Below are 13,518 nucleotides of genomic sequence, written 5' to 3'. Positions count from 1 at the left end.
AATAAAGTAATGGATTACTATACAGAACAACTACAAATAGTTAAAACAAAAATATTACTATTATACTGTCCCATACAACAGAATGTAAAGTTAGTTGCTAATATTTGAACTTAATGTTACATGAAAGATATAAGGACCATTATTATATGTTCAGCATAATCCAAAATACTCTAAAAACAACTGCATAAAAAAGAGCATTTATGACAGCACCTGTTGTTACACTGGTTATAACAAACATTTCAAGCCTTTTTCTATATATTCATAGTAATGTTTTAACATAAAGCTTCCTTTTCATTTTTATCATCACCTTTCTTGTTTTTCATTCTTTTTTCAAATGTAGATTTTACTGAAAATATAACAGTACAAACCAGCAAGATGATTTGTTCAAAACTTGATAACTATGCTTTGCTGAAACCAATATCTGTTATTGCTCTATGTGAATTGATCACTTTTGTACAGAAAACTTAAGTTGGAAGCACACTTGTGTTGCATGTTTAGTCGAGGGAAAGGTTAGTATAGGGGTTACTTTCATCCTTTCCGACATTAATATTTTTACTCAAGCTATCTGTAGACTGAGACAAAGGTAGGTAAGAATGGTTAAAATAGTTGTTGCATGAGCAAGGCTTAAGACAGCAGCATGTAGTATAAAGTTCTTCTCCTTTCTCAGGATCTTTTCCATCTTTAAACTGCTCATAGACATAACAGTTTTCCTCAAGGCAGAGAATGGACAGATCTTTGTTCAGAGTTACATAGTCTCTGAGGGTTTCGCTCCCAGAACTTCCATGTTCCTCAATGGAAAAGCTTCCATCAGAGGAGAGGAAGTCAAATTCTTCAGTTGGCTTGTTGAGTTTTGGAAGCTCAGCAGACATGATCTCCACTACAGAGGAGGTTGTTTCTTCAAAGTACAGCTTCGATGTGACTGCAGGATCCTGTAAGGTGAGTACAGTAACTCATGTTGAATAACTCAGAAATTATTTAGTCATTCAGCTTTAAATGTATTAATTCTGTTGACATTTATCATACATTTCTACTTATTTTATGATGAAGTATAAAAAATAGTTTTTGTAGTGGTGAACATGTGGGGGGACAAAGCAAGATTATGATTTTTTTATTATTATTGAGGATTCTAACAAAATGAGAGTAATGTTAAATAAATTAGAAGTTTAACAAAGTGGTGGATTTTCATTTAAAAAATGTCTCACGGTGACAACTGCTATAGCAACATTTTTTTTATTTAATGGAGCCTCTTCTATCATAGAAGATAGAATTTACTTGTAGTTTTTTTTTTTTTTTTCTGGGTTTCCCAGTTTATTTTCTGGTAACCTTAGGAGTTACTTTCTGGACTATTCAGTAAAGTACCATCTGAAATGTCTTACAAAGTAACTCATAAGTTGCAGGAAAGCAACCACTTTGTCTCATGAAATTTTCACAAAGGTGGCTGATAAGTCCCAGAAATAACTGTTAAGTTCTGGGAAATTACACTCTGGATTATTTTGTGCTGCCATTTTATTTTTATTTGTTGTTGTTGTTGTTTTGTGTATTATTGCTTAGAATTACTTCAAATCCTGTCACTAAATGTTTTACCCATTTCTGCTGGTTGATGTCTGTCAGGAAGCCCTGCAGAACTTTTTCAAGGTTGGGCACTGGTGGCCAAAAGAACAGCTTCAGCTTCCTAAAAGAAAATAACAAAAAAAAAAAAAATTAATTCATAATGATGTTTTTTTTTTCTTATACTTTTCAATTTCTTCAAATACTAGATCAGTTTCAGAAAATGTATTATTTCTAAATAGTGAAATTTGTTTTAAAAAGGACATAAATTTATAATTGCTTTTACAACAAAATGAAATAGTTGAAAACAAAAGTACCTCCGATAAAGTAAAATGGTTGTGATGAAGCCGATAGTTATGACCAGGATGGAAACATAGAAACACCACACGAGCTGCATGTCTGGAAACAGTGGAACAAAATTGTTTGGATGGGAGGGGCCAGTACTGTTCTGGCCCCTCCCATACACCTGCCCTGCTGCAGACTCTACTAGGAACAAACAATGGTGAGTAAAAGGAAAAACAAATAATTTACCTTAAATATACCTTGACGCCAAAGAAACAAATTCATCTAACGGTCCAGAAGTGTAAGCTTTAACCAAAACACATACATAGATGGAAACTGCAACATAATGCCACAACAGACAAACCAGGGATAGTGAGTGAAGCATAGTTGCAAAGAAATGTTTAAATTGAAGCATTATGACTAACTACAGAAAAAGAAAATGAATAAGAAAAAAAAATAAAAGACAAGTGGTAAATATACTGAAACACTTTTTGACATTCTACAGCTATGTTTTTATTCATGAAGCAAAATTAACAAAATTACATTTTATTAGGTTGCGATAGATGAATAACATACAGATGCATTGTGCTGTATTTGATGAAACTGTGAAACATTTTCATACTAAACCAATTAAAAAGCTTTTTTTTTTCTTCAATATATTTTTTAAGATTTCAGACTTGCCTGTATTATCAGTGGTGGTACCTGAGAGGACATCTGACCAGTCACTCCAGTGTCCTGAATAAATCGACCCATCAGGTTTAGCTCTAACCTTTACACTGAACTGGCCTTCTGATGAAAGACGTACACACGTGCTAGTGTTTCTCTGTTTTGTTATCTGCAGGTAGAAATAAAAAAGTAATTAAATAATTACTTAGTCATACTATATTTTCTTCATATTTGATGCATGCATTCTCATTTGTTTATGCATTTTGGAACATTTAAGGCCTATCATGTTAAGGTGACAATTTCTTTCTTTTGGCGCCATCTTGTGGTATAATAATGAAACTTTAAAGACAGGTTTGACACTAACATTGAGTACAAGGTTAAACAACAAGTAAAAACACAATAAATATATTTTTTTGCCTTTTTCAGATTACCTAGAACAACCAGACTGTACATGACTGTAGAACCACAATGCAACATAATAAGAACCGTCACGATGAGCTCTGAACTTCTGCTTCTTTTGTTTTTGTTTCCATATTTACAAAAAAAAAAGCAATTAATTCTGCAAACCAACCAAAATTTGAGAGGTTAGACTTTGACTAATGCTGGGTATTTTTGTTTGTGTCTTAGTTGTTTCTTTTACTCCTTAACTTTTTTCCAGATGAAAGGAAAAGTATTTAGGGATTCTTATTATCAGAAGAAGAATTTTGCTCATCAAAATTGCTACACCATTGTTATCCTCATTGAAAGAGCAACTATTTTATTTTTTAAGTTGTTGATCAGTTCTGATTTTGTTGGTGGATCTAACTTACCCTGAAATCTTCAACTGCTTTGATCTGGACATCAACCTCATACACCATGTAGTCTGACAGAGACGGAAGAGGAGCTTCCCACTCCAAGCACAACTTGTCATTAATCAGTTCTCCTTTCAGATGACTTGGTGAGCCACTTTTAACTGTTAACATAAATCACAAAAGGTTATGTAAAATCTTTTACTTCTTTGATGAAACATGGCCTGTGAGAAAATCAATGACTTACTGCATTGTTTAAGAAATTGAGCACAAGAAAAGATTCCATGAAATTTATTTGTGTACTGTTATGACCTATAGAAATAAAAATGTTATTGATTGTCCATGGTTGTTTCTCTTACATATACACCAAAATTGTGCATATTTGATAGATTTATAGAAATAATAGTGATATTCTGTACTTCCTTATAAGGTCTGACCTCATAAACACAACTTCCCGTAAGAACTTGAACTGTTCAAAGTTCTAAACAAAGAAAGCACATCTAAGAGTTTTTCTTCAGTGAAGTGTAATTCAGTATTACTCACTGGACTTTTTCAGCTCAATCTCTTTGCTGAAGAACAACCGTTTGAGTGGAGCTGCAGTGCTGCTGAGCTTGACCTTCATTGCTCCAGACTTATCTCCATGAAAAGAACATGTGTCAGAAAGATTTCCATCATCCTGACACTCCGTCCAGTTCAAAGGTTGACTGTAAAAATTGGAATATGGCTCATCAAAATTGCAGAAAAACAAATAAAAATCACAACTAACCGTTTTGAAAAAATCTCTTTGAAGGCTCTGTATAATATGTCCAGAATTTAAGTAAGATAAATCCAGACATCCTAGAGGCCCATGTAGTATTCACACATCATTTACAGTCCCAGGAAACTGTAAATGCAATTATTTCACTTGTAAGACTTTACAATGACATATCAAAAATGCTTTTGTTGATTTTGATTTTGCTTTATGAAAAAAGAGGTGTTACCACCCATGTTTCAATATCCTTAAGAACCACTGCTAATAGCAATGCATTAGATTGTTCCTATTTGTTTATGTCCCCATATTGGTCAACGTTCAACAATTATTCTAGAGTACTTTGATACAAGGAGAAGTTTGTTGCCATCTGAATAACTTCTGGCAGATTCTATGCCTGCAAAACAAGACCAAATCACCATCATCTCCCCACCACCATGCCTGACAGTTGCTTTGAGGTCTTTCTCTTAAAATGCTGTTTGGTTCTCATTATGGCAATCTCTATTTTGGTCTTATTTGCAATTATAAAGTGGTAGTATTGCATTGTTTTTTTATGAAAAGTGTTCTCCCTACACTTTGTCACAAAAAGTAATGAATGCTTACTCCAGTGGTGCCCAAAGTGTCCTCGAGGGCCAGCATTCTGCATGTTTTAGTTCTCTCCCCGGTGGTAGTAACAACCTTCTCAGCATGTCAATGTTCTTCTTAGGTCTTCTAATGAGCCATCATTTGATCCAGGTGCGTAAAACCAGGGAGAGAACTAAAACATGTAGAATACTGGCCCTTGAGGACAGACTTTGGACACCACAAGCTTACTCTTTTTCTATCACAAAGATCAGTATTTACATGCTGAGCGCTGCAGAGATTGAACACACATGCACACACACTTATAGATATATAAGGATATTAGTACCTAGAGGTATAGAAGAGCTTGTAATCATTTTCTGCATATTTGGTGCTATTCCAGTGACAGGTAACATGTTGCAGGTCAGAGGTGAAGCATACCAGGGAAATATCATCTACAAGAGAAAGGTTGTTATTTTTCAAGTATAAGCATCAGTTTTAAGAAAGTATGTGTATGTATGTGACAGGCATCCAGCCAGTCTGTTTTCAATCAGACACACCTGCACTTTGGGGAACTATTGCTCTCGCAGGTTTCGACCAGGCACTCCAGTATCCAGGATGCGCGTCTAGTCCATTTTCACATTTCACAGAAGCCTGAACCTCAACCTCCTCACCTGGTTCCAGTGAGAGCAGAAAGCTTCTGTCTTTTCCCTGCAAACAAGAAGGATTACTTTAAGTATTTATCTTGAAATATTACCTTATAGATTGATTAGAAAGAAATGGTTCATGTCTTATCCTTTTTTTCTTTAAAATAGTTAAACTTTCTAGCATATGTTGGCCCCAGACTCTAATATTTGACTAGTCATTTGTTATTTACTCTAGTATGAGAGTAAAATAATGTTCCGGATGTCTCAATCCCATAAAAGTGAGTTGGAATTGCATTAAACTTTTGACCAAAAGATAATAAATTTATCTATTATAATATTTTATTTCAAAGTGTTTTATGGCTCGGCTTAAACTAAAACTAAACATGGGCAAAATCCGTGAGCTGGCTTTACTGAGCACTGTATGGTATAAATTAAATTTAAGCAAAAAAAGTATAATAAATGTACTTGAAATGTACAATACCTCTACTGTTTTTTCCCCAAGTGTCTTGGAAGAATAGTGAATTCTATATTTCTCATTACATATACGTTTTAAATTTGTGTCCAGAGAAAAAAGCATTTTTCCCACAGTGTCTCCTGGCTGTAGGGAGACAATGGAGGGGGGATCCAGAAGACCTGCACATAAAATATAGCAAAAATAAAAATTAGTTTTTCTAATACGACTGGAAGTTCTCAGAACGTTAACTAAGATACATTAAAAGGCTAGCCTTGCTTATTTGTTTTACATCACAGCCCAAATTAAAATGAAAGCAAACATAACATTCAAATAGAAATATAGAATGGAATTAGCGGCTTGAGACAAAACACAATAACTCTAAAATAGTTTTGGTCTCTATATTTGTAAATTTAAAGAGAACTCAAAAGAAGAATTGTGAATCAAACACCCTCACAAACAGCAGTGAAAACTGCATTAAAACAATATAAAATGCCTAAAGGGGGAGATTAAATCACAATTTTCTTTTCCATCTTTATACCTATGTTTATGCATTATAATAGCCCTGAACACATCAAACTTTGAGCATACAGTGTTAATGTTTGTTTATGGTTTCACAAGACAAAAATAATAATGTTAAAACAAGTTTCTTACAAAGATCCTCCACATGGACTGTCCGCTTGTACAAAGTGATGTTTTTGGTCAGATCCACCACTTTCACTTCCATCCCAACGTATGCAAAGAAATCCATCAGTGGAAACGAACAGACATGTCGGAAAGTTCCGTTTTCTGTTCCATGCATAGACATTTCACACTTCTTACTTGGCTCCCTTTAGTGATAAATTTGTGTACGCAAGAAACATGATGTATTAGAAAAGAAAGACATTTTTACAGACGATGTCACACAGAATAAAAACAGTTTAAACCAAAATATTTTCAAAAATATTATTTCAAAATCCTATGCTCTAAGGTAGCTTAATGATAATCTTTTTGGTTGCAGCAGGAAAACGAAACAAACACATATTGGAGCATACACACATCCTACACCTCCCATATGTTTTTCCCCCTCAAACTCTTTGTACAAAAGTAAGTTTCCATCAGACTCCACCTCCATGTTTGATAGTTGTATGAGCTGTTAGAAATTTTAGGAATTTGTGCTGCTAATTTGCTAAACTTGTCCACTCACATCACTCCTGAAGTCCTATGATTATTTTCATAGACAACTTTAGAAACCTAAGGTGCACTGCTTTACACCTTTCAAAGAAAAAATAAAATCTTTCTCTTTTCTCTTTTTTTGAACAAGTGAAGTTTGCCATTTTTTCTTATTTGACCTGACTGACAGTTACAACTAACAGTTGATATTTGGAAAAGACTGATATTGAAGTTACATGGACTTTACTGTGGTTCGGAACTGTTTCAGGATTCTCTTACAATTGATATTTTTCAAACTGCAGAATAATGAACCTCTTGGATTCTAAAATAAGTTAGTAAGTAAACTTGATCTTTTACAAGTAAGAAACAACAAAGTGCTGTACAAAACATAAAAAAACCCAAAGAAGATAAAATTTACGTGGAGGTAAAACAGCATACATGTGACAGGACAAAATAAAACTAATTAAAAGCCACTCTGAATAAATGCTGCAGTTACAGCATGCTACACCATGCTGTAGTTACTGCATACACTGTTTCATACAATAACAATGCCATGTTGTTTTATTAAGGTTGGGTTCACCTAATTTCAAAATTACAAAAAGAGAAAAAAGATTTACTTTTTATTATGACTGTTTATATCGGTGGCTGACAATTCTAGCATTCAAGGAGCAAATTCATGCACTTTCTTGCAGAAGTTGGTGAAAAGCTGCAGAGGTAATTGAACTATTTGGCTGAAGACAACAGGTCCAAAGGTCCCAATTTGTGTACCTGAGGTTTAAACTGGCTTACAAGTGTTACAGAGAAAAAATGGATTATTAAAAACATACCCTTCAATATTATAGAGAAAATCATATGTCCCGTTGTCTGTGGTCTCAAAGAAGCAGGTGAAATCAGCCATTGTCCGAGTGAAACACTTGGGATCTTCTTCATCTTGTATGAGCAAAACATCTGGTTCAGAAAAAAATCACATAAATATGATGCAAATGTGCCAATGAGAGCCAGTGAAACATCAAAATATTGTCATCAATAGTTTGTAATATCCACTTTTGCTGATAGGAGAACATTTAATCTTTGTTTATAACATTTTACAAAGTTTGAGCATGCAAAGAAATAAATCTTTTACCATTAATCTTTACACCATCAAATGACTGAGATGACAAGAGTTAGCCTTTCTGGTCTGCTCAATCATTTCTGCATTGATTTGGTCAAACATTATCCTGTTGAAAGCGACAATTTCCATGTAGACCAAAACTGACCTTGTATTTTACCTCATGACACCATACAACAAATGGGAAACAAATGAGCCCCCAGCATCACAGATACTACTCCACGTTTAAAAGTGGGCATGAAAGTCATGTCTACTTTCAATATAATAAAACTTATATACAAAAATGATTTAGGTTATTTATTTTAAATGAATTGTTGGTGGTGCCAGTCAAATGGGGCAAGCAAAACAGTTCCCTTTTAATATGGGTTTGTTGTTTCTCAAGTTAACTGTTTTCCAGTTCTCCTGGTTGAGCTGCTGGATTGGTAATTCAGGGAATTACGAATATCCCAGTTTATTTGGTAAGGAAAAAGTGAAGGGTTCATTTTAGAACTTTACAACTTAGAAAGGAAACGGGTGGCATGGCTCTCCTACAGCTAAAGCATTATTATTATTATTACTATTGTTATTATTATTACTATCATGTTTTCCAGCTTCCTCCATTTCTCTGTTGGTGTAATGAGGACTATATGGCTAAGTTGAAGAAAATGTTGGTAACTGCATTTCCTTTGAAAGCCCTGATTTGTGATAGCAGTTTGTTGGCTCACTTTGGAGTGATAAATTGTTGGATGCATCTAACATAAAAAATTTGGCAGAAGCTGGGTAATTTGACAAAAATGATTAAATCATTAAACTTATTTAGGTGGAACGCATTTGTTACAGAATTTCCTCCCAGCTGAGACTTCAGTTTTAAATCCTGGATAAAGAAGAGTCTTACAAACTCTCACACTTACAGAAAATTATATTCCTTAAAAAGTCTCTCCAGCTTATGCAGAACAAATGTGGCTTAAGGAAAAAAGATTGTTTTTAAGAAATCTTCAATTTTACTGCAAGTGACAAAACTACAGGATCTTGCGACAGTTGATACAGAGCTCTACAAGATTTTAAAGTCAGAGTATTGGCCTTTGCTTATAACTGATAAACAAATGATGGGTTATCCTCAAAAGCTAGTCTGAGCTTCCACTGGCTCTTCATTTTGGAAAGAACATTGCTACAAAGCGCTAATAAGATAAAATAAGACACCAGTCCAGGATAAATATGATGCGCATAGTTCCGATCTTTACTATTTGGAATTAAAAAGATGCTATGACACATCTTAGAAATATTTGCAGGCTAACTCAAATGTATGTAAGAATATACTATCAGATTGTACAGATGTTTTTCAGTAAATAAGTGACATTGTAGAGTTTGAAAATGGATAAAAATCAAAAAAAGGAAAGATGTTTGTAATAATTTTATTTTACGTACATCTGTCATTCTCTAAATAGAAATGAAACAATTTATAAAAATTCCAGTGTGACATTAAGAATTTATTTTTAGACTTTTCAGGTATCCTTGATAATAGGTGAGGACCAAAAATATCTCAACAAAACATGTCATGTTTTTGGGAATACAAAATCAGGCATGAGGAATATTAAAGAAAAGTAATATTTGTTTTTCTCCAAAGCCAGAGTTGCATTTTTTTGCACCTTTGTCTTCTGCAAGATGTTATCTTGTTCCGACAAATATAACTTTAACCTAAATTAAATTAAAGATAAAATTATTCACACAGTCTGACAACAAACTTAAAATATACAAAATAAATGTCTCTATGAAGTGATGGGCATTTCCCACAAAAGAAAAAAAGTGCAGTTAGTACAGCAAAGGGGGTAAACATAATTTAAATTTCACCTGAACCTTTCAACATATGTACACTTACCTTGCTTTGATAAATTATGCTCAATTACAGCATTGCAGTGCAAGAAGGGCATCAAGTCAAAATGCATCCACAAGCTAAAGAGAAATATCTTCCATATGCAATGCTGAGTCATCATTGACTGAGATGTTGTGCTTCCAATCCTGATTTAAGCTCAGCTCATGTTTGTGTTCATTGTGTCTACTTCATGTAGTTTTGAGTGGGTGTATGTGGGTGGGATTTAACAGGTTCAGAAGGGTCGAACTAAAAAGCTCAGCCTAAAACAGGAAATGCACTTTATCTGTGGTGGAAGCTGACTCCAAAAAAGGCAAAATAGGAGGAGAAATGTACACAGTTTTTTTGTTTTTTTTTGTCTTCATATTTTTAGGACACAAGAGCAGAACAAATGACTGCTGGAGATTCCAATTGTTCTGATCTCTGTTGTATGTATTTGTAGATATTCTTATGTGTTGTGTTGATCAAAAGATTAGTAAGTGAACAACGATAGTAAAACCAATATAATCTTTAGAAGACTTGGGACTTACCATTTCTTGTAATAATGTACTTTACAATGTAAAGCACAGTACTTCATAAGCTTTCACATTCTTTGTTCTACAGTTCATGAGACAGTCATACCCTCCTGAAAAACAAATAAAAAATGTACCCAAAGAGAAAACCATGTGTGCTGATTAACCACATCCTGACCTACTGCACAGCACATTTAGTTTTATTTCACACGTACCGAGGCGGGCCCCAGTTGCTCATACCCCTGGCAAATTTAGATAATCTTAATTACTTTAATTGGTTTGTCTTTGATAGGAAATGAGACTGGCATCTCCTGAAACATAAAACAGCATGAATTCTGTATCAATGTAAAACAAATAAACAACAAGAGTTTTTATTTCTATATTTTTTTTGACTCACCCCACATCAAAATGTGACGGTGTTGTGGAAGCCATTGAGGCCAGAAAGTTAAAACTCTCCTGAATACATGTTTATGCTCTAATTTTGTTGTTACAGCAAATAGAAAATATCATATTTAAAAACTACAGAAGTCAAATATTAACAGTGTGTGGATTATAGTTAAATATTGTCTTTGTATCGCAGTAAAAGTCAAAGCAAGTCCGTTATAACAGTTCTTACACCGCTCGCTGTTGTTCACATCTATGCTGTATTTGCCCAGTTTTTCTACTTCTTTCAAAATGTCCTATTTTAAATGACTTGTCATCTGCTTGTCATGGAGGTTGAGCAGTCATGGAGGTGGAACCCAAACAGTTGAAAGAATAAAGCTTAGATTGATATCAGTTGATTCTTCAATGTTCGTGCAACAGAATAGCCAAACCACACTAACCACATGAACAATGAAAGACAGAAGAGCAGGATTAAGAAATCAATACAAAAGAACTATTAGACTTGCTAACTAAAGAAGAATATTTATATTAAATGAAAAGCTAACAAAACAATATATTATTTATTTACTATGATGTATTTACTACAACACATTATAGTAAACACCATAATATGTTTACAGCCTATTCCCTGGAGGTAAGTATTCATAAGAACAAACCTAACAGTCATATTTTACTTCCTTAATATGTTTACATTTTGTGTAATAATAGTTTCATTTCATTAAGTACTGAAAAGCTAAATGATTAGTTGCATGTTTTTACCTTTGTGTTAATCTGCATGAATTAATTTTGCATGCCACTGCTGCTGACACATCTGAATTTCCCCACTGAGGAAAAAAAAACATGTTTCAATTTCAAATTTTCTATTTCTAAAAGGGACTTTCTCAGACCAAGCACTACTGCTTACAATTAAACTTCTGAACAGAAAAACAAAATGGCTGGTAAAAGAAAAAAAAAATCAAGAGGTTATGTGTCTATCACAAATCACTTATCATCTGAGTTTCTAAAATCAAAAAGACACTTCTTAAAATGTCGTTTTTTGAGGGGATGGGTTATCTTGACATCTACTGAACATTTTGTGCCAAAGTATGGACTCCATTTGATTAACAGAATGCAATCAGGTGGAGGAATACTATTTCATTATTTGAAAGAAGTAAGATGGAACCGAGATATTTTTATTACACAAAATCTACAGCTGAATTGCAATGCTTTCCTGCAAAGCTTTACAGATGACAGATCTGTTGCTGGCTCTGATCAAACAAATAATGACGGCATCACCAACCACACTGGTAGATACAGCAGCTACCAAGCATGTTGGGGTTGATACTCCAGAAAGTTTCAGATCTAACAGTGTTCTTTCATAGTGCCCTGCAAAAGTTGAAAATGTTTCACATGTTGTCACGTTACATTCACACATTTCTTTTAACAAATCGTTAAAAGAAATCGCAGCGCTTCAGCTTTTCCACATTCTGTTCTGTAATAAAATTTGCTCAAAATTTTCTTACATTTCCTCAAAATTCTACACACAAAATCCAAATTAAGACAATGCAAGAAATTTTGCCAATTTATTAAAACTAGAAAACCAAAAATATAAGTTACATAAGCATCCAAAGACCTTGCATAATACTTTGTTGATCCACCACTGACAGCAATTTCAGCCATAAGTCTTTTTGAATATGATACCTCAAGTTCAGCTCACCTATGTTCATGCAGTTCTTCCCAAGCTCCATCAGGTTGGATGGTAGATATCCATCAGCCATTGGACTGGACTGGGCCACTCCAGGAGATTCTCAGTGAATCTGAAGCATTGAGTTGTTGTCCTGCTGAAAAATTAACTGCTTGCATTATATTTCTTTGGGGCTTTCTGTGATAGAACATTGCAAATTAATCTATTAGTCTGGAAACTAATGTGTACATGACTAATGGTATCTCTGCCAACAGATTCTCCCACCTGAGCTGTGGATCTCTGTAGCTCCTACAGAGTTACCACACACCTCTTGGTTGAATAACTGATGCTCTAAATCAGGGATGCCCAATATGTCGACTGTGATTGACCAGCAAAATGGTACTTTTTCTTCTCTAATCTTCTCGACTTTTGTTATATTCTTGCTCTAGATCCCCTATGAGATCCTGAGTTGTGTCTAAATTCATCCTCGAGGGTTTATAAAATGTGTTTGGTTCAGTTTTCAACACATATCAAAACTTTCATGCGTTATTTACAATAAATCTGCTTAATGTAGGCAAAGAATATTATATGATCAGACAACACGGTAACAAGTTGGCATAAAAGCTTTATAGAGCTCACATCATCTGGGTCAGAAGTTCACCCATACTAGTTCTTTAACGTAAAATTTTGAAAGATGTGAGCTATAAATAAACTTTGGGCCCATGGTGTTTTCCTCACATGTTAGACGGTCCTCAGGAAGCTTGGCCACAGAAACCGTGTTTGACAGACAGCTCTGTGCATGTGGTCGGTTTGTGGAGGAAACCCGGTGACAGATCAGCTCGGTGCAGCTGGGCAGATCAGGATTTCTTTTTTTTTTTTCATGTGTCCTGTTGCAGCATTTCACACACCATATAGAAAATCCAGTTGTCTACATGTGCGAAGACTGTCTTGCTGTACAAAAATGTTACCTTAAGACAGCACTTCTCAATTCCAGTCCTCAGGCCCCCCTGCTATGTATGTTTTAGATGTACCTGCTGATTCAAATGATTGCATGACCATCAAGAGCTGCAGACGCCTGTTAATCACCCACATATTCAATCCAGGTGTGTGGCAGAAGGGAAACATTTAAACATGCAGGGGGGGGGGGGAATTGAGAAACACT

The 13,518-nt window shown here is 34.5% G+C and overlaps 1 protein-coding gene across 4 annotated transcripts; it reads right to left on the bottom strand.

Annotated features, from left to right (window-relative positions):
* On the bottom strand, nt 1–13,513 carry mpl (MPL proto-oncogene, thrombopoietin receptor). Of its 4 annotated transcripts, XM_044129942.1 has the most exons (13): nt 13,095–13,513; nt 12,390–12,510; nt 7,671–7,791; nt 6,346–6,521; nt 5,722–5,873; nt 5,154–5,304; nt 4,943–5,048; nt 3,828–3,988; nt 3,306–3,448; nt 2,512–2,665; nt 1,866–1,947; nt 1,585–1,672; nt 1–929 (listed from the first exon to the last, which is right to left on the bottom strand). In XM_044129942.1, the coding sequence occupies exons 2-13, from the start codon at nt 12,448–12,450 to the stop codon at nt 495–497; spliced, it is 1,830 nt and encodes a 609-aa protein (XP_043985877.1). In that variant the 5' UTR covers nt 12,451–12,510; nt 13,095–13,513; the 3' UTR covers nt 1–494. The 4 variants fall into 4 exon arrangements, with proteins under 4 accessions (XP_043985877.1, XP_043985876.1, XP_043985878.1 ...); XM_044129941.1 differs by having other exon boundaries at nt 12,390–13,513; XM_044129943.1 differs by lacking the exons at nt 12,390–12,510; nt 13,095–13,513 and adding an exon at nt 10,328–10,406.
* Between the last annotated feature and the right edge of the window lie 5 nt (nt 13,514–13,518).

The sequence above is a fragment of the Gambusia affinis genome, linkage group LG10 (assembly GCF_019740435.1).
Source record: "Gambusia affinis linkage group LG10, SWU_Gaff_1.0, whole genome shotgun sequence".
NCBI classification, from domain to species: Eukaryota; Metazoa; Chordata; class Actinopteri; order Cyprinodontiformes; family Poeciliidae; genus Gambusia; species Gambusia affinis.
This window is presented reverse-complemented; position numbering and strand designations above follow the sequence as displayed.